The 24721-nt window shown below is 44.8% G+C and overlaps 1 protein-coding gene across 6 annotated transcripts in view; it reads right to left on the bottom strand.

The window, feature by feature from the left end:
- Positions 1 to 24721, bottom strand: part of OGDH (oxoglutarate dehydrogenase) — an 833675-nt gene that overhangs the window by 329596 nt on the left and 479358 nt on the right. For all 6 annotated transcript variants that reach the window (XM_069214267.1, XM_069214270.1, XM_069214268.1 and 3 more), the window contains one exon: positions 4943 to 5095. In XM_069214267.1, coding sequence (XP_069070368.1) covers positions 4943 to 5095 — 153 coding nt within the window. The remainder of the gene's footprint in view (positions 1 to 4942; positions 5096 to 24721) is intronic.

Here is a 24721-nt window from a genome sequence, read left to right as displayed (position 1 = left end):
GATGCCGACCCTCCATCCCAGGGCCCAATATGGAACCCTGACAGGCAGGACAATTAGGAGTCAGAAGAGGTGTGACCACCCTCAGGTCATTTCCACCAGTACGGTGAGCTGCCTGATGTAGACAAGAAATGTAAAAGTCTGCCATCTTGGTGATGGAAGAACTAGGAACTCTGGGACAGGCCAACTCCCCACCAGAAGTGGTCATATAGGGGGAATAGTGACCACAGGGGTGACTATTCCATTTGCCACTGTCCTACACTCCCCCAAATTCAGTATTTAGCAGAGCCCTTGGCACCAGAAGATCAGATCCTGCTGATCTGAAATAAGACGGACCATGAAGAATCGCAAAAGCAAGACCAGAAGACCAGCACCTGACTTGGCACCAGCCCTGCTGACCTGTCTGCTGCCTGACAATTGCACCAAAGACAACTTGTCCTGCAACTGCAAGGAGGTTTGGGAGCACACTGCCTCACATCCCAGCACAGTTCGCCCCTTTGCATCCTGGTAAATGCAGTTCTACTGATGGAGGGCTAAACCCAGAAACACGTGTCTAGAGATATACAGCAATGTCTGCACCAACTTTGGTGAAAAATTACAGATAACTTACAAGGAAGTGCTAACTTAACTGCATTTACCAGGATGCAAAGAGGCGAATTGTGCTGGGATGTGAGGCAGTGTGCTCCCAACCCTCTTTCTTGTCTTGCAACTGTCTTTGCCCCTCAGCAACTCCCCTACACCCTGGAGACACCCCAGTACAACTGCAAGGACTCTGGTCCGCCAAAACCAGACACCGGAAAGCACCGCTGCACCACCAGGCTGGGATGAAGTGGGCCCAAGGGTGCCAGCGGGGTCCCCTTGGGTTAGCCAAATGTGGACTTAGTAACGCTGCCTGCAGCCTCTCTGTGCAGGCCCCTCCTCTACTGAAAGTGACCCGGTGACAAAAACCCAACCCTTCAGGACCCCTTTCCATCCGGTCGCCCCGGCCTGAGAAGAAGAGGTCCAAAGGTGTTCCTAATTCCTGAGCATTGTGAGACCTCAGCCCCCCTTGTTGGTACAGCCGGACTGGTCCCCCAGTCCCAGCTTTCAGTATCTTTTTAATCGCTCCCCAGAGGAAAACAGTGCCTCTGCACCCGGATGCCCCATGCCTCCTGAAGTGAAGTGAAGTCACTGCTAAGTGCCAAATGTAGTACATGTTCCTTTTCCCGTAGGATAGCATTAGGGTACCTGGTGATGAAAAGCGGCACTGCACCCGGATGCGCCAGTGCCTCCTGAAGTGACCTGTTGGTGTTGCCTTGAACCTTGCCCTATACTTCGCTTAACTCCAGAAGAACAGTCCTGTAAATTGTTATTAAGTGCTCAAATGCAGTATATGCATTTCCTCCATAGGATACCATTACCACTGCAGAAATTGCAATAACTGTTGATTTTTCAAACCTATAAAACTCTTAACTCAAAACATACTTACCTTATCGTGATTATCTCAGTGCCTAAAAATTATATGAAGATAAAGGTTATTTTCATAAGTTGGCGTGGATATCCTTATTGAGTTGTGTGTATCATTTATTGACTGTGTGCATGCAGCACGTCTAACACTCCTCTCTGATATGCCTAAGGCTGTTTGACTACACTACCCCTTATGGAGCACATTGGGACTGCTAGAGCAAGTCCCTGTCCACTTATAAGGGAACCCCTAGACTCTTTGTACAGCATATCTCATTTAGGTAAGCTATATAAGACGCCAGCTTCCTACAGAAACTCCAAGTCCAGTGGCGACTGGACTTCAGCCAGATCAGCGAAGGCTTCAGGGGACATTGATCCTGCAATCACGACCTCATCACCATCTTCATGGACCACTGAATACTTACAGGAAGACCCCGGGTGACCGCATCCACAGAGTATCTCCAGCATCCTTTATCACTTGCATTAGGACCACTCCATAGGAATCTACTGCAATGCAGATAAACAGTGCTGAAGGACTGCTTCTTCTGTGAAATAAACTGTTCTGAAGGACCTTACTGGTTCCCATGACTGGCTCCCTGCCAGAGTTGGCTGCCGCAAGTATTCTAACTTATCACATTGACACTTACCTGAGTTTTCTTTGAAAAGTTTCAAAGTGTGTAATTTGTTGCCTTTGTCAAGGCTTGTTCGCAGTTGATTGAGATTGCTCCAATTTTTGCTTGTAAAATCTTCATCTGTGGAACCCTCCGGTGGATCTTTTTTGTTTTTGTGTCTTAATTCTTATAAATACACACTCTATTTATAAATTGGTGTCAGATTTCTTGAGTGACGTGTTGATTTCTTCTTCATTTTTTGGTGCTGTTTAAATGCTTCACACTTGTTTCTCTTTGTAAACCGTGCTGCTCAGTTCCACAGCTACCCAGGGTTGAGCTGAGGGTCTTACAGATGAAACCCACCAGACCTAAAGAAGGTGGTAAGTATATTACACAACCACACCATAGAACACACCCCATTTCCTCACACCTACCTTGTGAGAAACGAGTCTGTTGTAATGGCAATCTGCAGAACTGGTCCAAGAAAAGGCTGCCCTTGCAACTAATTGTTGGTGTTCCATTACCCACTTCTGCACTGAGGATTGCCCTAAAAAGAGTTGGATTTGAAGGGGATTGAGATTGGACTTTACAGAGATGATGGTAACCCCCATATCGTGTACGAGGTTTAAGGTGGCATATGTGTGTGTGTTATCAATCAATCGTCTAGGTATGGAATGACATGGACGCCCTGTGTTCGCAGGTGAGCGGCTACTATGGCAAGACATTTTGTTAACACTCGAGGTTCTAGCGGTGACCCTGAGCAGCAGGACCTTGAACTGATAGTGTTTGCCACTTATCACAAACTGGAGGTAGCGCTGATGCACTTGATGAATCAGGATGTGACAAGAAGTGTCTTCGAGGTCGAGTGCAACCAGGAAGTTGCCTTGCTGTAGCAGTGGAATGACATCTTGAAGAGTGATCATGTGGAAATGTTGCAACAGGATGTTTTCTTTAAGGGGCCCGAGAACCAGAATAGGCCTGAGGGACCCGTCCTTCTTGGGGAAGAGGAAGTAAAGGGAACACACCCCTGAGCCCTTTCCCTACCTGACCCCAGATGCAGAGCGAGTCTGAAGGGAAGGACTTTTTTGTCTATCCTTGGGATGACTACGTGAGCTTTAACCGTCTCCTTAAAAATGTCCGTGGTCGGTATGAGCACACCTTTCAGCATTGAGAGGTACTGCATGAAACATTGTGAGGAGGACAGTTTTTCCAGCAGAAAGCCCTTGTCAATGGCATCCCTGCGCATGTCAACCAATTGGAATGAGGCCGCCCTACTGAGGACCTCATGGTAGACAGTGTCATATGGCAGTGAGGGATAGACGGGGTATTAGGGTCTGTATTCCCTGGCAAGTCCACATCATAAGAATCCCACAAGTCTACCTATGGGGCATGTTATAAGGATCCCCTGTCTATAGGTCACCAAAATCAGAGTGTGGTGTGTAAAGAAGGGGGCCAGTAGGGAGAGCAGGCGTGAAGGGTGGGGTTTGTGGCTGGTGAAAAGGTAGTAGGGAGAGGACAAGGGGCTGAAGCTTTTGAAGAGAGCTGGTAGCTTTGTCAGTGCCGCTTCTTCTGCTTGGATGTAGGTGGAGGTTCTAGAGCCTTATCGAAGCTGAGCGGTCTCACAGATGTTCGCGTGGCGGGTGCCGGTGTCTGGTTGAGAATCTGCCCCATGTGGGGGTATATCGTGATGTGCTGTTCCCAAGCATCAATTTCGTCAGGAAGCTTCTGATGGGCAGGTTCCACAGATTTAACATAAAATGAGTGTTTTGGTGTCCAGGGCCTTGGTGGTAGTGCAAGGTTCATCAGTGCCAAGCTACCTTTCAACTTCGGCTCCAAAGGGCGTTTCGGTGCAGAGGTGGCTGGAGCTGAGTTCATTGGCTTCAGGATTTTCTTCGTTGCTCAGCCGTGGCTTGGCATGGAGTCCGAAGCCAAAGTATGGAGCAGACCATAGTCCGAAGGCTGTGGCATCCTGGAAGCCTGTCTCAGCCTCTAGCACGACTGCTTGGCTCCTGGGGATGGCTTTCTCGGAGTCAAACTTTGTCTAGACTGTAGGGGAAGAGGGACCATACTCACAACCAGTGGAGTTGACTGGATATCTTCGATCTCCAAGTCGGAGCCAGAACTTGTTTTGCTGGTGATTCAAATGAGGTTGATGCATTACAAAAAAAAACACACTGTTAGTGAAGCCTACAGCCATTTTTACAACGTTTGTTAGTTGGGATAACCAGGGATTCCCATAGACTGATGACAGGGATTGTTTCAAGCAAGCGAATATATGAGAAAAAAAAACACTGGCAAAAAGGAAGCTTTGAAGCAGATTTGAGTGTCATCTGTGTGTTTGTTTGAAGACCTCTATTTCGGCAAACATAAGAGAGAACCTCCATGTAAAGATTAAAAAGTGTAGGTGCCAGAATGCAGTCTTTTTCCTAAAAACCATGTGCTCCTTTACAGTTCAGGTCTTTGGAACTATTCTACTGGAACACCATTCATAGTGAGGCTCGGAGGGGAATCTTCTTGCAATGAACGTAAACTCTTAAGTCCATCTTTTGTCTCTCAAGGACCTTTGTAACATTCTCCTCCAACCTACGTCTCTTCAATCTAGTCAGATTTGGTTCTACGGGTCATTCACTGCGCCAGAATGCTCCTGTACCTCTATGTTTGGATTTGTTGGGCAAGTGTTATGTATAATTGCTTATATCACACTTTCCAAATGATTACTGCCACTATAGGAATCATGTAAAAATAAATTAACCAAACTGAAAATTCTTTATCACTGGACCGTGGGCACCAAGGAAAAAACAAAATTAGGTCTCAAGCATCTTAAGTAAGAGAGAAGAGGCTGTTAAGCAAGAGTGGGAGGGGACTACAGAGTTGCTGTGTACTTAACATACCTCGTACTCCAGTTGATTCACCACACCCTGTGAGACAAGGGTTTCGGCATACTTCTGCAGCACTGTTTTCTGCTTCTTAATCTGTTTGTACATCAAAGGCTGGGTGAACATGGGCTCATCCATCTCGTTGTGGCCGTTCCGTCTGTAGCAGACCTGATGATAAAAACATGAATTGTAGCGCAATTTCCAATCCTATTCCAACAATAAATATCTTGAGAGACAAGGTGCAAGAATGTATCTGTTTACACTACCGAGTTCATTAACCCAACACACTGCACATAACCAGCAATAGGAGTTACATACTTTGTCCACCCTAAACGTTATCCAGAAACAATCATTTAAATTTGAATGGTCAGTATATTCAATCTCATTCAAACATGTACTACAACTATGGACTCCACCCAAGCACATACTAAGCAGCAAGAAAAATTAAACAGTGACTAAAAGAACACAAGAAAAAACTGAAGAGGCCCAATTCAGGGAAAATATTACATTCAAAGATTCTCAATGTAAATAAAATGTTAAACCGAATAGGGATGCTGCAAGGGATTCATGAAAATATGGTAATCTGCCTCACTTAAAAGCACACAGTGCAGTTTAAAAAACAAAACCTTCTCTTGGTTCCCATAATTATATCCTCCTGTATCTCAACTGCAACTTGTTTATGATCCGATGTTAGTCATCTAGATCTAACGCAGCGGGAGCATTAACCTGATATCAAGGATTATGGCAACTAACCTGCAGTACTAAGACAGTAGGATGGAATTTTAAATATTAGCTGAACACAGACTAGGCCCAAAACAAAATTTTAGTGACCGCACGTTCATAAGATGAAGAACCGCCTTAAGGAACTTACGCTGCCCTCTCAATAAGTCCTTTAATCGCCAATAGCTATTCTAGACCAATGGCATCAATTGGCCTGTCCTTGCACAACAGGCAGGCTCGGACACGCTATTAAATACAACATCCCACTTAACATGTTAAATTATTGCAACTATTGGGGCCTTAACTTGCCAGTATGAATTTCTATTCTCTGCTCAAGAGGCGATCATTTCCATTTGCCCCTACTTTCCTCCCTGGGAACTGAAGGAAGCCGTTACTTACCATCTGTTTGTGGCATGCAGAGCTGCGATTTACAGGCTCTGCATACTCCAGCCATCTAGTGTTGGGTCTTGATGTGTGCAAGTTGTTTTTCTTCTAAAAAGTCTTGAGTCATGAGGTATAGGAACTCCTCTCCTTGCTGGTAATGCACATGAGCAACAACTCCATTATTAGATTGTTTTCCTGCAGGAGTGTACAGTAAGTGTAAGTAAAGAGAGGTCTATGTAAAGCAAATGAACGGCAACGGCCACAGGTGTATGGGGAGGAGGGCGGGTACATGTGATTCTACAGCACTACATGCCACAAACAGTTGCTTACTGGAAACTAACATTTTCCGTTCGATGGCATGTGTCACTGTAGATACACATGATCTGCATAGACTGAAAAGCAGTCTCCTCTAAAGCAGTGGCTAACCTTTGGGTGTTGCAGACATAGTGGAAAAGTGTACATAGCACTTCCTGGCCTACATTAGCCTGTTGGCATGCTAGAACATCCACACAATAATGCTTAGTGAAGGTGTGTGGTGTAGATCATGTAGCTGCTTTACATAAATCAGCAATAGGTATTTTGCCTAGGAAAGCCTTTGAGGCTTTTATCTTACAAGTAGAATGTCCTATAGGATGTGAAGGGAGATTTCCTTTGGCTTTAATTTAACATGTTTGTAAACACTTACACTAACTACCCACCGAGAGGAGTCACTCGATCCTGTGACTCGAAAAAAAGACTTCGAAGAAAAACAACTTGTAACACTCCGAGCCCAACACTAGATGGCGAGATATGCACAGCATGTGTATCTGCAGCTACACATGCCATCGAATATGTGTATATATATATATATATATATATATATATATATATATATATATATATATGGAAAATGTCACTTACCCAGTGTACATCTGTTCGTGGCATTAGTCGCTGTAGATTCACATGCTGTGCACAGTCCGCCGTCTGGTGTTGGGCTCGGAGTGTTACAAGTTGTTTTTCTTCGAAGAAGTCTTTTCGAGTCACGAGACCGAGGGACTCCTCCCACTTTGGTTCCATTGCGCATGGGCGTCGACTCCATCTTAGATTGTTTTCCCCGCAGAGGGCGAGGTAGGAGTTGTGTATGCTAATAGTGCCCATGCAATGGAATGAATACGTATGTACAAAATGAAGGTATAATGTAATATATTTACAAATGTACAAATGTTCAAGATGTACTTCCAAATGGCTACAGGCTTCCGGGGAGGCGGGTGGGCGCATGTGAATCTGCAGTGACTAATGCCACGAACAGATGTACACTGGGTAAGTGACATTTTCCGTTCGGTGGCATGTGTAGCTGCAGATACACATGCTGTGCATAGACTAGTAAGCAGTTATCTCCCCAAAAGCAGTGGTTCAGCCTGTAGGAGTGGAAGTAGTTTGAAATAAAGTTCTTAGTACAGCTTGACCTACTGTGGCTTGCTGTACAGATAACACATCTACACAGTAGTGCTTAGTAAATGTATGAGGCGTAGACCATGTTGCTGCTTTACATATTTCGTTCATTGGAATATTTCCTAGAAAGGCCATGGTAGCACCTTTCTTTCTGGTTGAGTGTGCCTTTGGTGTAATAGGCAGCTCTCTCTTTGCTTTAAGATAGCAGGTTTGGATGCACCTAACTATCCATCTGGCAATACCTTGTTTTGAAATTGGATTTCCTGTATGAGGTTTTTGAAAGGCAATAAATAGTTGTTTTGTCTTCCTAATTAGTTTTGTTCTGTCAATGTAGTACATTAGTGCTCTCTTGATGTCTAATGTATGTAGTGCTCTTTCAGCTATTGAATCTGGCTGTGGGAAGAACACTGGTAATTCTACTGTTTGATTTAAGTGGAACGGTGAGATAACCTTTGGTAAGAATTTTGGATTTGTTCTTAGAACTACCTTATTCTTGTGTATTTGAATAAATGGTTCTTGTATGGTAAACGCCTGAATTTCACTTACTCTTCTTAGAGATGTGATGGCAATGAGAAATGCAACTTTCCACGTTAAGTATTGCATTTCACAAGAATGCATGGGTTCGAAAGGTGGACCCATGAGCCTTGTTAAGACAATGTTGAGGTTCCATGAAGGAACAGGTGGGGTCCTTGGTGGTATAATTCTCTTTAGGCCTTCCATAAATGCTTTAATGACAGGTATTCTAAATAGGGAAGTTGAATGAGTAATCTGCAGGTAAGCAGATATTGCGGTGAGATGTATCTTTATGGAAGAGAAAGCTAGACTGGATTTTTGCAAATGTAGTAAATATCCTACTACATCTTTTGGCGATGCATGCAATGGTTGAATTTGACTATTATGGCAGTAACAAACAAATCTTTTCCATTTACTTGCATAGCAGTGTCTAGTGGAAGGTTTTCTAGCTTGTTTTATGACCTCCATACACTCTTGTGTGAGGTCTAAGTGTCCAAATTCTAGGATTTCAGGAGCCAAATTGCTAGATTCAGCGATGCTGGGTTTGGATGCCTGATCTGTTGTTTGTGTTGTGTTAACAGATCTGGTCTGTTGGGTAGTTTGACATGAGGTACTACTGACAGGTCTAGTAGTGTCGTATACCAAGGTTGTCTTGCCCATGTTGGTGCTATTAGTATGAGTTTGAGTTTGTTTTGACTAAATCTGTTTACTAGATATGGAAGGAGAGGGAGAGGGAGAGGGGGAAATGCGTACGCAAATATCCCTGACCAATTCATCCATAGAGCATTGCCTTGGGATTGCCGGTGTGGGTACCTGGATGCGAAGTTTTGGCATTTTGCGTTTTCTTTTGTTGCAAATAGATCTATTTGAGGTGTTCCCCAAATTTGAAAGTAAGTGTTCAGTATTTGGGGGTGAATTTCCCATTCGTGGACTTGTTGGTGATCCAGAGAGATTGTCTGCTAGCTGGTTCTGGATCCCTGGAATAAATTGTGCTATTAGGTGAATGTGAATTGCCCAATGCCATATTTTTTGTGTTAGGAGACACAACTGTGTCGAGTGTGTCCCCCCCCTGTTTGTTTAAATAATACATTGTTGTCATGTTGTCTGTTTTGACAAGAATGTATTTGTGGGTTATCATGGGTTGGAATGCTTTCAACGCTAGAAATACTGCTAACAGTTCTAAGTGATTTGTGTGAAACTTTCTTTGATGTATGTCCCATTGTCCTTGGGTGCTGTGTTGATTGAGGTGTGCTCCCCACCCTGTCATGGAAGCATCCGTTGTTATAACGTATCTTGGCACTGGGTCTTGGAAAGGCCGCCCTTTGTTTAAATTTGTACTGTTCCACCATGGAAGCGAGATGTATGTTTGGCGGTCTATCAACACCAGATCTAGAAGTTGACCCTGTGCATGTGACCATTGTGATGCTAGGCATTGTTGTAAGGGCCGCATGTGCAATCTTGCGTTTGGGACAATGGCTATGCATGAGGACATCATGACTAGGAGTTTTAATACCATTTTTGCATGTATCTTTTGTGTTGGATACATGGCCTGTATCACCTTGTGAAATGTTTGAACCCTTTGTGGACTTGGAGTGGCTATCCCTTCTGATGTGTTGATTGTCGCTCCTAAGTATTGCTGTGTTTGGCACGGCAAAAGGTGTGACTTTGCATAGTTGATGGAGAAACCCAGCTTGTGAAGGGTCTGTATGACATACTTTGTGTGACGTGAAAATCTTGTTAGCGTGCTTGTCTTGATTAATCAGTCGTCTAAGTAAGGGAACACGTGTATTTGCTGCCTTCTGATATGTGCAGCTACTACTGCTAGGCATTTTGTAAAGACTCTTGGTGCAGTTGTTATTCCGAATGGTAACACCTTGAATTGGTAATGTATTCCTTTGAATACGAACCTTAGGTATTTCCTGTGTGAAGGATGTATTGGTATGTGGAAATACGCATCCTTTAGGTCCAATGTTGTCATGTAGTCTTGCTGTTTGAGCAGTGGGATTACGTCTTGTAATGTGACCATGTGAAAGTGGTCTGACTTGATGTAGGTATTTAGTATTCTGAGATCTAGTATTGGTCTCAGAGTTTTGTCCTTCTTTGGTATTAGAAAGTACAGTGAGTAAACCCCTGTGTTTTTCTGTGGGCTTGGTACTAGTTCTATTGCGTCCTTTTGTAATAATGCTTGAACTTCTAGTCCTAGAAGATCTATATGTTGTTTTGACATATTGTGTGTTTTCAGTGGGACGTTTGGAGGGAATGTGTGAAATTCTATGCAATAACCATGTTGGATAATTGCTAAGACCCAAGTGTTTGTCGTTATTTCTTCCCAAGATTTGTAGAATTGGCTTAGTCTTCCCCCCACTGGTGTTGTGTGATGGGGTTGTGGGACTTGTGAGTCACTGTTTATTTTGAGGGGTTTTGGGACCTTGAAATTTTCCCCGACTTCTTGGGAATTGGCCTCCTCTATATTGCCCCCGAAAACCTCCCCTTTGAAATTGACCCTGGTAGGTAGGTGGTCTTGTTTGTGAAGTGTTGGTTTCTGTGGGTTGACCCCGAAACCCTCCCCTAAAAGGTGTCCTCGAAAGGTGCCTCTAGTCTGCGGGGAGTAGAGTGCGCCCATGGCTTTGGCTGTATCGGTGTCCTTTTTTAGTTTTTCAATGGCAGTGTCCACCACCGGCCCAAACAATTGCTGTTCATTAAACGGCATATTGAGCACAGCCTGTTGGATTTCAGGTTTGAACCCAGATGTGTGCAGCCATGCGTGCCTCCTTATTGTGACTGCAGTGTTTATTGTCCTTGCAGCTGTATCTGCTGCATCCATGGAAGACCGTATCTGATTGTTCGAGATACTTTGTCCCTCTTCCACCACCTGTTGCGCTCGTTTTTGGAACTCTTTGGGTAGGTGTTCGATGAAATGTTGCATTTCATCCCAATGAGCCCTGTCGTATCTCGCTAAGAGTGCCTGCGAATTGGCGATACGCCACTGATTTGCTGCTTGTGCTGCAACCCTTTTTCCCGCTGCATCAAATTTGCGGCTCTCCTTGTCCAGAGGTGGTGCGTCGCCTGATGTATGCGAGTTGGCTCTCTTACGAGCTGCCCCCACAACTACAGAGTCCGGTGTGAGCTGTGTTGTAATAAACATAGGGTCTGTTGGTGGTGCCTTATATTTTTTCTCCACCCTTGGAGTTACGGCTCTGCCTTTAACTGGCTCCTGAAATATTTGTTTCGCGTGCCTTAGCATTCCTGGGAGCATGGGAAGGCTTTGGTAATGGCTATGGGTGGAGGACAGGGTGTTAAAGAGGAAGTCGTCCTCGATCGGTTCTGAATGTAGTGATACATTATGGAATTCGGCTGCCCTAGCGACCACCTGTGCATATGATGTACTGTCCTCAGGTGGTGACGGTTTAGTTGGGTACGACTCTGGGCTATTGTCCGATACTGGAGCGTCGTAGAGGTCCCATGCATCTGGATCATCCTGGCTCATTGTGGTATGAGCTGGTGAGTGTGTTAATGGTGGAGTTTGTGCCGGTGATGCATGAGTTGATGGTGGTGGAGAGGGTGGTGGAGTTACCTTCTTTACCACCTTTGCTTGTGGTTGCTTGTCTCCTTGTTGGAAGTCAAGTTTCCTTTTCCTTTTGATTGGGGGAAGAGTGCTGATCTTCCCTGTATCTTTTTGAATAAAGAGACGCTTTTGCGTCTGATCTGGCTCTATTGTTTGTAATTCTTCCTCAAATCTGTTTTTTTTTAGTTGAGAGGACAGTCCTTGTTCCTCTGAGTAGGAACCAGTTTTCGGTTCGGTTGCCGGATGTTTCGGCACCGAAACCGTGTCTCTGGATTTTTTCGGCTCCGACAAGATCTTTTTTCTTTTCAGCGTAGTGCCCTCTCGGTGCCAACCAACTTCGGTGCCGCTGTCTCGGTGCGAATTTTTTCTGCGCCACTCTCTCGGTCCCGAGATTGCTGCGTGCCTGTATCTCGACCAGAGTCGGATGACTTCGACACCAGCTCGCCCTTTTTCGGTGCTGATGGACGGTCACCTACTTTTCGGGTTAAGCCATGGCCTGTTGGCGGTGGCATCCCCTGGGCTTTGTCAGTCTTTTCGTGAGCTTTTTGTTTCGACGTCTTACTCACGGTTGGCGTTTCTTCGATGTCGAATTCTTCGGCATCCGACTCGTGGATGGAGAAAGTTTCTTCTTCCTCCTCCTCGAACCGTTGTTGTCCTGTCGGCGTGGACGCCATCTGCAACCTCCTGGCTCTTCGGTCTCTGAGCGTTTTTCTCGACCGAAACACGCGACTGGCTTCACACGTATCCTCCTTGTGCTCGGGGGACAGCCACAAGTTAGAGACCAAATGTTGATCCGTATAAGGATATTTATTATGGCATTTAGGACAGAATCGGAACGGGGTCCGTTCCATCAGTCTCGAAGTTGCACGCGGTCGGGCCGACCAGGCCCCGACGGGGGATCGAAATTACCCCGAAGGGCTACCGGAGCTCTTCAAGATTCGGTGTTGATTTGTTCTAACTAACCCGATACCGAACGAAACAATACCGACAAATTTTTCTGAGATTCTGACTAACTTTCCGACCCGAAACACGGAGCGAAAAGGAACACGTCCGAACCCGATGGCGGAAAAAAAACAATCTAAGATGGAGTCGACGCCCATGCGCAATGGAACCAAAGTGGGAGGAGTCCCTCGGTCTCGTGACTCGAAAAGACTTCTTCGAAGAAAAACAACTTTTAACACTCCGAGCCCAACACCAGACGGCGGACTGTGCACAGCATGTGTATCTGCAGCTACACATGCCACCGAACATATATACACACACACACACACACACACACACACACACACACATATACACACACACACACACACGCTAGTGCAGGATCTTTGAAAATGTCATCCGCGTGTCTTAACATTCCTTTGAGCACAGGGAGTTTTTGTGTTGCCTTATGTAATGTGGAAAGGATACCACATAAAAAATCCTCTTCTATGGGTTCTTTATACAGAGGGACCTGGTGGTATGTCGCAGCCAAAGCAATAAACTCCTGATAGGAGGTGGTGTCATCTGGAGGAGACGGCATTGAATACAGATCAGGATCTTTATCTGGGGTGTGGGTCAACATCCTAGGCTGACCAAGGATCAGAGTACTGTAATGCATTAAAGGTATCATTCTCTGTCCCATCCCCTCCAGTGTAAGAATGTGGGGACCCCTGAAGGTGGATAAATAATGGGTCATCCTGAGAATGAGTTGGAGGGTCAAGGTGGTGTTGGGGTTGGAGCAGAAGATGCTGTAGGAGTTCGCAAACGGCTTGGGGCCTTGTAGGTCCTCTTCTTCTTGGTAGGCAAGTCAATGGCCTCTTCAAGTAAAAGTTGGCATTCTGATGATGGTGGAATGGTGTTAGCCAAATTAAGGCCGGTATGAGGCTGTGTATGCATTTGTTTTTGACAGGTTTGCTTGCATTTTATGGAAAATGGGTTAGATCCAGGCACTGGATTTTAATTTTGGTGCCAGCTTAGAAATCTTTGGTTCCAAATTAACTTTAGGATTCGGTGTCAAGTGGTCGATACCAAAGTTGCTGGTGTCAAAACGATGTGTGCCGAAGTGGGTCGCTGCCAAAGCTGCTGGCATCAAAATGGTCACTGCCGCAAACAGAACTGGTCAGCTAGGCAGTAAAGTGGACTGCTTAGGCTTTTGTTTTAGTGCTGAGCCTGACAGTGGGGTATGCGAATCGGGTATTCAGTGCCGGCCATGGCTTGTTGGTAGCCTTAACGCACCCAGAAGCCTTAAGTTCAGACTGAACCGAACGTTTTTTTTCTTTTTAGGTGGCAGGACATCCTCATGGTACGCTGACCCAGTGGAAGATCCCGCATCTCTAAGCCGATTTCTAATTCTGATTTGGAGCCCTTGATGGGAAAAGCCTCTTCACCTCAGCTACAGATGAGTAGTTCTTCCTCCTCTTCCTTCTCCTCCTCTCAGACATCTTGATGTTAAAAGATATCAGGTGTGTCATCGACTTCTCTTCTCTGCATCTCCTTGTGATGTGTTCTTGAGTCCTGTAAGGTCTTTTTGGACTGAAACGATTGACAGGCCTTACAGTCCTCTTCTCTGTGTTCAGTAGACAAACAGATTTCAGACCTAATGAAGGTCGGTCCGCGGGTACTTAGAATGGCACCTTGGACAGAAGGGTAAAAGGGTCAGTTCCATCAGCAGGGCATTATATACCTAAAGGAATAGAAAAGATCACCCTGAAAGGGCGAGAACCAAAGGGCCTTTGTTCGAATGAGTCGAACCAACGGGCAATGATTTCCTGATCTCAAAGTACAGAAGGTGGGAAAAAGTGTTCCTTAACAATACCGACAAAGGTGGGAGTGGATTATGAATGGAAAGAGTCCAAAAATGGTCTTGACCCTAAGCTTGGTGATACATGACTGGACTAGATGGCGGAAGAAAACAATTTGACAGTGGAGTGAATGCCCATGCACATTACTAGGAACATGAGGAGTCACGATACCCTGTGACTCAAAGGCCTTCTTAGAAGAAAAAGAGCTTGCAGACTTCTAGACCCAAACCTAGATGGCAGGAGTATTCAGGGAATGTGCATCTACAGCCATGCATGCCAACAAACAGATATTTTCCCTTCAGTGCCTTTTTCTTTTTTTTTTTTAATCTCTTTATTGAATTTTACAGGTAACAGCTCTTACATTGATTTAATAAACAGTGTAATTATTATGCAATTGTGAGTTTCTTTTTTTTCCCCGTTATTTTGCTTCTAAACATTTTATACATTTTGTTCTACATGTTTTGCAGTTAGAATCTTTATTGCATTTGGTTAAAAGAGCATTGTAAAAGTAGTGAGAAAACTGGAAAGAGGAAAACAAAAATAGAAAGAAGCCAGAATAGGGCTGTGGAAACAAGGTTATATATATATTGGGTTGGGCGGAGGTGAGATAGATGCTAGTGGTGGAGATGCGTTGGTGGGGGAGTTGACTGTTTCTTTGTGGGTGTTTGTTAGGGCGGCGAGGTCCGTGTGGGATTTGGGGGGGTTCTATATTTCAGTCTTGTGTGTTACTGTTAGAGGAGTATTGCGAGTACTTGTATGTGGTTTACGGTTGTAGTGTCTTGTTGCTGTAGTCATTTGCCGTTATCTTGCATCATTGTTCTAAGGTGGGCGGGTATCATCCTTTTCGAGTAACTGCTCTAGGAAGGTGTCCCATGTCTCTGCATTTTTTACTATAATCCCTATATCTTTTAATGAGTCCAATACATGTTTTTCTGCGTAGGCCCAGTGTATTAGGTCTTCATGCCATCTGTTTATATCCGGAGTGCCAGGAGACTTCCATTGTGTTGCGATGAGTCGTTAAAAGATGATAAACGCCAAATCTGCGCATCTATGTTTTTGCCTGTCTTTATTTCGTCTATGTCGTATGCCCAGTATGCAGGATTCGGGTGTAGGATTCAGCTTGAGACCCACCCATTTATTTGTCTGTTGTGTGACGGTGTGCCATGTACGAAGTAGTGGTGGGCAGCTCCAGGTCATGTGATAAAAATCTGCTTCCATGGTTCACAACGTGGACATTCAGATGTTGCTTGTGGGAACATGCGTTTTATGCGAAGTGGGGTTAAATATGTCTGGTGTAAATAATTTAGTTGGGTGTATCTGAAGCGGGCGTTGCGGGAAACTTCTCGCGTGGTTGTTAGGGCCATAGTCCATTGTTGCTCTGTGAGAGGTGTTTGCAGGGCCTTATCCCAGTGCGATTTAGCTTGTGCTTGTGTTTGTGTTTGTGTTTTTGCAGGGTAGGCTTGTAGTATTTGGTATATTTATGATATACTTGGTGGCGTGTTAACATCTGCTAGTAATTCTTGTAGGGTGGGGGCTGTTGGTGGTTCTGAGTTACCTTGGCCCCATACTTTGCGTATCAGTCCTTTGAGTGCCCCGTATGTTATGAATTCCCCTGGCCCTAAGTTGAATGTCTCAGCCAATTTTGTATATGTTATGTATTGCTCGTCTACATATAGGTCGCCGACCTGCTGTAGACCTTTTGTTGTCCACGTCGCTAGATAGTGTTTTGTGCAGTTTATTTATCCCTGGTATGGCTAGTAGGGGAATCTTTGGTGAGTATTGTGGTGTGAGGGTTCCCTGAGATACTTATGGATTCCAGGTGCGTTTCGCAACTGTCAGTGCGTTTTTGTGATGTGAGGTGCATGTCCCTCCTATGAGCCAATCTAGTATCTTTGTTCTCCCTAATTGTGTTCTCACTGTGTCCCTCTGGACTTGGGTGGTCTTGTAGCCAGGTCATGATCCAATGCAACTGTGCTGCTGCATAGTAATGCTCGAGGTGCGGTACCCCCATTCCTCCCTTTTCCATTGGGAGGTAGAGTTTATCAATAGCTACCCTTCTGCGACCATTGGCCCATATCAGTTCAATCAATAATTTGGTTAATTGTGTAAAGACTGTTTTTGGTAGTATTAGTGGTAGTGCTGTGTAGTAATAGAGTAGTCGAGATAGTATTATCATTTTGGCCAGAGCCACTCTTCCCATAGGAGAGAGGAGTAGTGAGCACCAGAAGGGTATTGAGCTTTTAATTGATCTAATAGCTCTGTCCAGGTTGCCTTCCTTTAGATCTATAGCGCTATGATAGATGTGGACTCCTAAGTATTTAAAAGTGGTATGTTCCCATTGTAGTGGATCATCCGTTGACGTTTCGGCGTGTGGTGTTGGGGACGGGCACATGGGGAATATGCATGATTTGGACCAGTTAACACACAGACCAGATAGGTCTCCGAATGTGTTAAGTAGTTGTAATATATGTGGTAGAGATTCTGTGTGGTTGCGTAAATATATTAGTGCATCGTCTGCATATAGTGATATTATGTGGAATTCTTCGCCATCTGGGATACCCCATTGTACTGTTTCATTGCATAGTCTTGCCGCTAGTGGTTCTATTGCGAGTGCAAATAGTAGTGGTGATAGCGGGCAACCTTGTCGCGTTCCTCTTCCTATGTCAAATTTCTCTGAGATGATTGCGCTGGTTTTGATCCGTGCTTTAGGGTTAGTGCATATTATGGATATCCAGCGTGTAAAGCCAGCACCAAATCTCATTTTTTGTAACGTTGTCATCAGAAATGGCCAGCACATAGTGTCTAAGGCTTTTTCCACATCCAGTGACACCGCCACGCTGGATTGATCCTGCTCCTGAGTCATGGACATGATGCGTATTAAGTTTCTTATATTAATAGCGGTATTTCGCCCTGGTATAAAGCCAGATTGATCTGGGTGTATTAGGGTAGTCATTAGCGGCAGGAGGCGATTGGCTAGGATTTTCCCCAGTATTTTATAATCTGAATTTAATAGAGATAAGGGTCTGTAGGAGCGGATGTTTAAGGGGTCACAACCTTTTTTGTGTAGGACTACAATTGTTGCTTCCCTTTGCGTTTCTGTGAGTTGCCCTCTTTCATATGCTTCTTGTAGCATAGTTTGAAGTGATGATCTGTGGTGGGAAAGTTTGGTAATATTCGATGGGGAGACCATCCGTTCCTGGGGTCTTATTGTGTGCCAACTGTTTTAATGCCTGTTGAATCTCTTCCCTTTCGATTGGTCTGTCAAGGTTAATCATTTGTTCTGCATTTAGTCTTTTCATTGGGGCTTGCTGTAAGAACTTTGCCAGTTGTGTTGGATGTGGGGGAGGTTCAGCTGTGTACAGTGTGCTATAATATTGTTTGAATGTGTCGTTAATCTCTTGTTGTGTGTTTACCATTGTGCCTGTATCTTGGCGTATAGCATTTATGGGAGTGACTGTGTCCCTTTTGCTAGCCACGCTAGCAGTCTGCTAGAGTGGTCACCTTCAGCATGTAGACGTGCTATGTAGTGTTTATGATTGAATTTACGCAATCGTGTCTCGATTGCATTCCATTGATTTTTTAAGTTAGCTAGATCGTTACTATTGCCTCTCCCCAGAGCCAATTCACATTCTGTGTTGCAAATTGTTCTTTCTGTTTCGTGTAGTTCTGCACTTAATGCTCGGCAGACCCATTATAACTACCTTGTGGCTGTCCCATTCTACAGCATGTGATGTTGTTGTCTTTGTATTAATTGTGAAGTATGTTTCTATTTCTTCTGCTATTTTAGTGCGGAAAAGGGGATCTCGTAGTAGGGTGGGTTGTAGGCGCCACGTTGGTATGCATGTTGATTGTCTACCCCATTTTAATATTACTAGTAGCGGGCAGTGGTCTGATAGTGTTTTTGCCAGGTATGTTGCGTTGTGTATCATATGTGCTAGCCCGTTAGTGCATAATAATAAATCTATTCTCGTGTGGAGATGGTGTACTGGTGAGTAGAAAGAGTATTCTCCATCTGTGGGGTGTAAGCGTCGCCATAGATCTTGTAGTTCTCTTTCTTGTATCCATTTATTGAATGCGCAGGACAGTGTCTTGCACTGGGTGTCATATCTATTTAATGACATCTCAATTACGCTATTAAAGTCACCTCCCCATATAGTAGGTATGGTCGGGTCATGGGATTTGCGTGGTGATGGTTCGGAGGAATTCTCCCTGTCCTGTGTTGGGTACATATAGTCCAATTATCGTTAGTTGCGTTCCGTCTAATTCTCCATCTAGAGTAGTGTATCTTCCATTGTTGTCTGTATGTACGTTTTTGATTGTGTACGGTACACCCGGAGCTATCCATATTAATACTCCCTTCGCATATGTCGAGGTTTTGCTTCTGTGCGTTATTCCCGACCATTTTTTGTCTATTTTGCGCAGTTCGTGTGCTGTGGCATGCGTCTCTTGTAGGATACCTATGTGTATTTTGTGTCGTTTAAGGTATGAGTATATCTTATGTCTTTTAGTCATATTTGCTAGTCCCTTAACGTTCCAAGTTACTATATTATATACTGTCATTTTGTATGTATTGCTTAGTATAGTGTGTTTCCCGTGTCGTAGGCCGTTATGCACGCCACGCCCCAAATCTCCTTTGTGTGGGATATTAAGCATCTTGTGGGAGAGAGTAAAAGTAAAATAGAAAGTAGAACTTACATTGGTTAATCTTACTGGGGGCTGCAAGGCACAACTTTTTACATTTGTTATTGCAAGGTCCATTCGGTTACCCATTGGGTGGGGGGGGGGGGGGAGGGGAGAGTGTCTCCGATCTCCAGCCCGGTTGTTTGTACTTACATCCCCATACGTGTCCTATTTAGTACCAAGTCTGGTTGTTGCTCCAGGCTTGCTTGATTTTTTGGGGAAAAATTTCTGTGATATTTTCATTGTTCTGCTTTTGTACCTTGAGTTCTTGAGTGCGCACTAAGGAAGTTCTACTATTACAATGTTAAAGGACATCCGCCGAGCGTGGGGTAAACATTGGCCCCGCAGTGAGTGCCGATGCAGTTAGGCCTTGTTGACTGTTCGTTGAGTCTGAATCAGAATTGTTTGTGTCTTACCTGGATCGAGGCTGAATGGATGAAAACATATTCGAAAGTTTTAAGACTTGGAGTTGTTCCGCCTCTACTTGCAATTTCGTTGGACCCGATTCTGTCTTACGTGTTGATTTTCTTTTGCGTCGCGGTTGTGGAGTCAGACACTTTTTGTTTTCGGGTCTCAGCTGTAGGGTCTATCAGGCCTTTCGCGTGTATCCAAGTCCATGCATCTTCTGATGTTGGGAATATATGTGTCCTTTCACCGTCCACTACCCGCAGTTTAGCTGGGTACATCAATGAGTATGAATAGTTTTTGTCTCTCAATATTTGTTTTGCTGTGTTGAAGGTAGCGCGTTTGCGTTGGACTTCAGCTGTGTAGTCTGGGTAGGCCGTGATTTTTGTATTCTCTATGTCAATTGGGCCTGTTGTGCAGAAGTTTCTTAGTATCTGGTCCCTGTCTCTGTAGCTAAGAAGTCTCGCGATTAGTGGTCTTGGTGGGGCTCCCGGACGGGGAGGGCCCCCTGGAACTCGGTGTGCTCGATCCACTATTAATAGTGGTGGGGGGTCGTTTGTAAATATATTTTCACTAAGCCAGCGCTCCAGGTATAGTTCTGCGTTTGGGAGTTCAATCTTCTCCGGGAAACCAACGAATCTCACATTATTGCGGCGAAAACGTCCTTTCGCCTCGTCGGCCAGTTTGTTTAGGCGTAGTATTTCAGTTTCCTGTTGTTGAAGCCGTTGTTTTAGGTCTGTTATGTCTGGTTGCGCCGATTTAAGGGTTATTTCAGTTGTTGCGACCCTTTCTGTGAGTTTTCGTTGTTCCATTCGAAGCGTTTTGACTTCGGCCACTAGTGTCTATTTTTCCTTCTAACGATGTTTTGGTGTCAAGTATTGCTTGGAGTACCTTTTCCATTTGCAGGGAGTGGGCGGCTAAGGTCTCCGTTACTCTGTGTAGGACATTTGGGTGAGGTTCTGTGTCCATTTCTGAGGCTGATGAGGGTCCAGTTTCAGTTTGCGTTTTTTGTGGTTTCGGTTTCACCATTTTTATATTAACCTTGAATTCAATTGTATCAGATTCTAAGTTTATGCAGATTGTCCTCCGTGGTAGTAATTAGTCTCAGGACCGTTGATCAATAACGTCGTTCTATCCAGTGGTCCTTGTTTTATGGTTGTATCTGCTCATGTGTTTGGTAATATGTCCCGATTTTGGGGCTAGATGAGGTTGAGAACCCCGCCATTCTGCGCTTGCATGCAGCGGTCATCCACTCAGCCGTGTCTATCCTTCGACATCTGGCCCGTGCCCCTCGATGACTTCCACACTAGTGAGCCTCTCTGTGCCAGCCGTAGAAGAACTGCAGAAATGTGCAACTATAGTGGAGCGGCGCCGCGTGCTCCGACCGATTTGTCGGGTTGATTTAAACGTCGGTGCTTATTGCGTACGTCCACCGATGTCGGTGTCATCAGCGGGTCTCAGCGCGGCCAGCGGCCGGGGCTCTACCTCACCTCCATCATTTCTTTAGGCCCTTTGCTCCGTATTACCCCGCCGATCACATCCAGGTTTAAGCGATTTTGAGCCCTCGTCGCTAGGTGGTTCCGCTCGCCCTGGGCCTAGCTCCGCAAGTGGTCTCGGCGTGGATAGTGGCGTTAGTAGCGGCGCGAGTTAGAGCCCTGATGTGTGTCTCGGGCCATGCGCTCCTCACCTCCGTCTAGTCCAGCTCCGTCGGTCGGATTTCTCCCGATTCAGGTAGGCCCGCGTGCGGGCACCGCCTCGGCTCCTTTGCGGGTCGTCCGGTCCGCACTCACTGCATCGTGGGTTTCCGTTGTTCGGTTTTTTTATTGTGTTTTCCATATTGCACTCATTTATGGTAGTTTTTATGTGCAATATCTGGGATTTCGTTGCTTTATCAGGATCTTTTGCCGGCTGTGGACGGAGCTCACTTTAGAGCGTCCTTTCACATCGCCATCTTGGCCACGCCCTCTTCAGTGCCATTTTTGTTTAAAAATAACTTGAGTCACTTGGAAAACAGGTCTGAGCATATGAGCAACATATTATCAGTCAATTCTTAACTCAAATGTGAACCCTGGACATGTAATTTTAAAACACTGGGTAATTTAAAAACAGCTCTGATTGGTTTTAACTCTCCCTCAAGCCTTTTGAGCCCCCTTTCCATCTCTCACTGCCTAAGGTGCACAAACACCTTGTTATTTCCATAGGGAAATTAACTTTTTGATATTTAGCCACTGAGGTAAAAATCCTACCTATACATTAAAAATAAAACAAAAACATTAACAAAAAATTTCAAATTTTCAGGATAAGAGCATGTCTGTGGGAAGATTTGATGCCCTGCCCATGTATATGTTCTGGACGACCACAGTTTTTTTTTCTCCAGCAATGATTTTCAGGTCTTCTGTTTTTTTTTTTTCAAAGCAGCGTAATCAAAGGTAGAGTTGCTTCTGCCTCTCAACCCAGATTACGTGGTGTATGACAGAGCTGGAAGCACAATTCTAGTGCAGGGTCACAGGTCTATTTGCCTCTACTCATGTAGGGTACCCATCGGCTCGCCACAGTACACATCTGTTCAGTGAACACAACTACAGTTCACCTTCATAATGTCAGAGACTAAGATAAAGGATACTGTATGTGTGGTCTGCATTGCACAGGTGGACTAATAAGTGCTGGGGTCCATTTGGAACCCACATGTGTATATGCTGCATAAAATGGTGCCTTCCTTTGTATTAAACTAGTTATGTGCATTTTTCAATATTTCAACCAGCATATACACCATTCTGGTCTCCCTCCCTGGGACTAGGCCTGGGCAAAATTTAAATTATGCCAGAGTAATTGTACTCTGCTGGGATGGAAGTGCCTTCAAATGGTATTGGAGATACGCAAATGCCACGAGTGCTGCAATTGTACTGATGTGTGGATCCCTCATGCTGATTGTTTGCTGTCACAAGCAAACGCAGCTCATGAGTGACTGTGTGCCATGAGATACGCTTGGCACAGACTGCAGTCCTGTTTGACAAGGAGGGGTGCTCAATGAGCTACCCTCAGTGATGAAAGGCTAACTGCCTTTACCAGGATTTAGGCAGCATGAGCACTGTGTGTTGGCAGCATATAGTGCAGTGATAATGAAAATGTCACTTACCCAGTGTACATCTGTTCGTGGCATCGGTCGCTGTAGATTCGCATGTTTTGCATAGCTCGCCATCTGGTGTTGGGCCGGAGTGTTACAAGTTGTTTTTCTTCGAAGAAGTCTTTCGAGTCACGGGACCGAGTGACTCCTCCTTTAGTCTCCATTGCGCATGGGCGTCGACTCCATCTTCGATTGTTTTTCCCCGCAGAGGGTGAGGTAGGAGTTGAATTGTAGTAATAGCGCCCATGCAAAGGAGTGACTAAGTATGTACCTATTTAAGGTTGAGATGATACATATACAAATAGTTGAAGGTAACTTCCAAACTGCTACAGGCTCCCGGGGAGGCGGGTGGGCACATGCGAATCTACAGCGACCGATGCCACGAACAGATGTACACTGGGTAAGTGACATTTTCAGTTCGATGGCATCTGTCGCTGTAGATACGCATGTTTTGCATAGACTAGTAAGCAGTTATCTCCCCAAAAGCGGTGGCTCAGCCTGTAGGAGTGGAAGTAGTTTGAAATAATGTTCTTAATACGGCTTGACCTACTGTGGCTTGTTGTGCGGATAACACGTCTACACAGTAGTGCTTGGTGAATGTGTGAGGCGTAGACCATGTGGCTGCCTTACATATTTCTTGCATTGGGATGTTTCCTAGAAAGGCCATGGTAGCACCTTTCTTTCTGGTTGAGTGTGCCCTTGGTGTAATGGGCAGCTGTCGTTTAGCTTTAAGGTAGCAGATTTGGATGCATTTAACTATCCATCTGGCTATACCTTGTTTTGATATTGGGTTTCCTGCATGAGGTTTTTGAAATGCAATAAATAGTTGTTTAGTCTTTCTGATGTTCTTTGTTCTGTCAATGTAATACATTAATGCTCTTTTGACATCTAATGTATGTAGTGCCCTTTCAGCTACGGTATCTGGCTGTGGAAAGAACACTGGAAGTTCCACTGTTTGATTTAGATGGAACGGTGAAATAACCTTTGGCAAAAATTTAGGATTAGTCCTTAGGACGACCTTATTCTTGTGTAGTTGTATAAAAGGTTCTTGTATTGTAAACGCCTGAATCTCGCTTACTCTTCTTAGGGAAGTAATGGCGATGAGAAATGCAACCTTCCAGGTTAGGAACTGTATTTCGCAGGAGTGCATGGGTTCAAAAGGTGGACCCATAAGTCTAGTTAGGACAACATTTAGGTTCCATGAAGGAACAGGTGGTGTTCTTGGTGGTATAATTCTCCTAAGGCCCTCCATGAATGCTTTAATGACTGGTATCTTATATAGGGACGTTGAATAGGTAGTCTGCAGGTATGCAGATATTGCTGCAAGGTGTATTTTAATGGAAGAGAAAGCCAGGTTAGATTTTTGTAAGTGAAGCAAGTAACCCACTACATGTTCTGGAGTTGTGTGTAATGGTTGTATTTGATTAATATGGCAGTAGCAAACAAACCTCTTCCATTTACTTGCATAGCAGTGCCTGGTGGATGGCCTTCTGGCTTGCTTTATGACTTCCATACATTCTTGGGTAAGTTGTAAGTGCCCGAATTCTAGGATTTCAGGAGCCAGATTGCTAGATTCAGCGATGCTGGATCTGGGTGTCTGATCTTTTGGTTGTGTTGTGTCAACAGATCTGGCCTGTTGGGCAATTTGATGCAGGGTACTACTGATAGGTCTAGCAGCGTTGTGTACCAGGGTTGCCTTGCCCAAGTTGGTGCTATTAATATGAGTTTGAGTTTGTTTTGACTGAGTTTGTTTACCAGGTAAGGAAGGAGAGGGAGAGGAGGAAAAGCGTAAGCAAATATCCCTGACCAGTTCATCCATAGGGCATTGCCTTGGGACTGTTTGTGTGGGTATCTGGATGCGAAGTTTTGGCATTTTGTGTTCTCCTTCGTCGCAAACAAGTCTATCTGAGGTGTTCCCCAGAGTTTGAAATAGGTGTTCAGAATTTGGGGGTGAATTTCCCATTCGTGGACCTGTTGGTGATCTCGAGAGAGATTGTCTGCGATTTGATTTTGGATCCCTGGTATAAATTGTGCTATTAGGCGAATTTGGTTGTGAATTGCCTAACGCCATATTTTTTGTGCTAGCAGGCTTAACTGCGTGGAGTGCGTCCCCCCTTGCTTGTTTAGATAATACATTGTTGTCATGTTGTCTGTCTTGACGAGAATGTATTTGTGAACTATTATTGGTT

This window comes from Pleurodeles waltl, chromosome 11 (assembly GCF_031143425.1).
Source record: "Pleurodeles waltl isolate 20211129_DDA chromosome 11, aPleWal1.hap1.20221129, whole genome shotgun sequence".
NCBI lineage: Eukaryota > Metazoa > Chordata > Amphibia > Caudata > Salamandridae > Pleurodeles > Pleurodeles waltl.
Note: the sequence above shows the minus strand (reverse complement) of the source record. Positions and strands in the feature narration are given on the sequence as shown.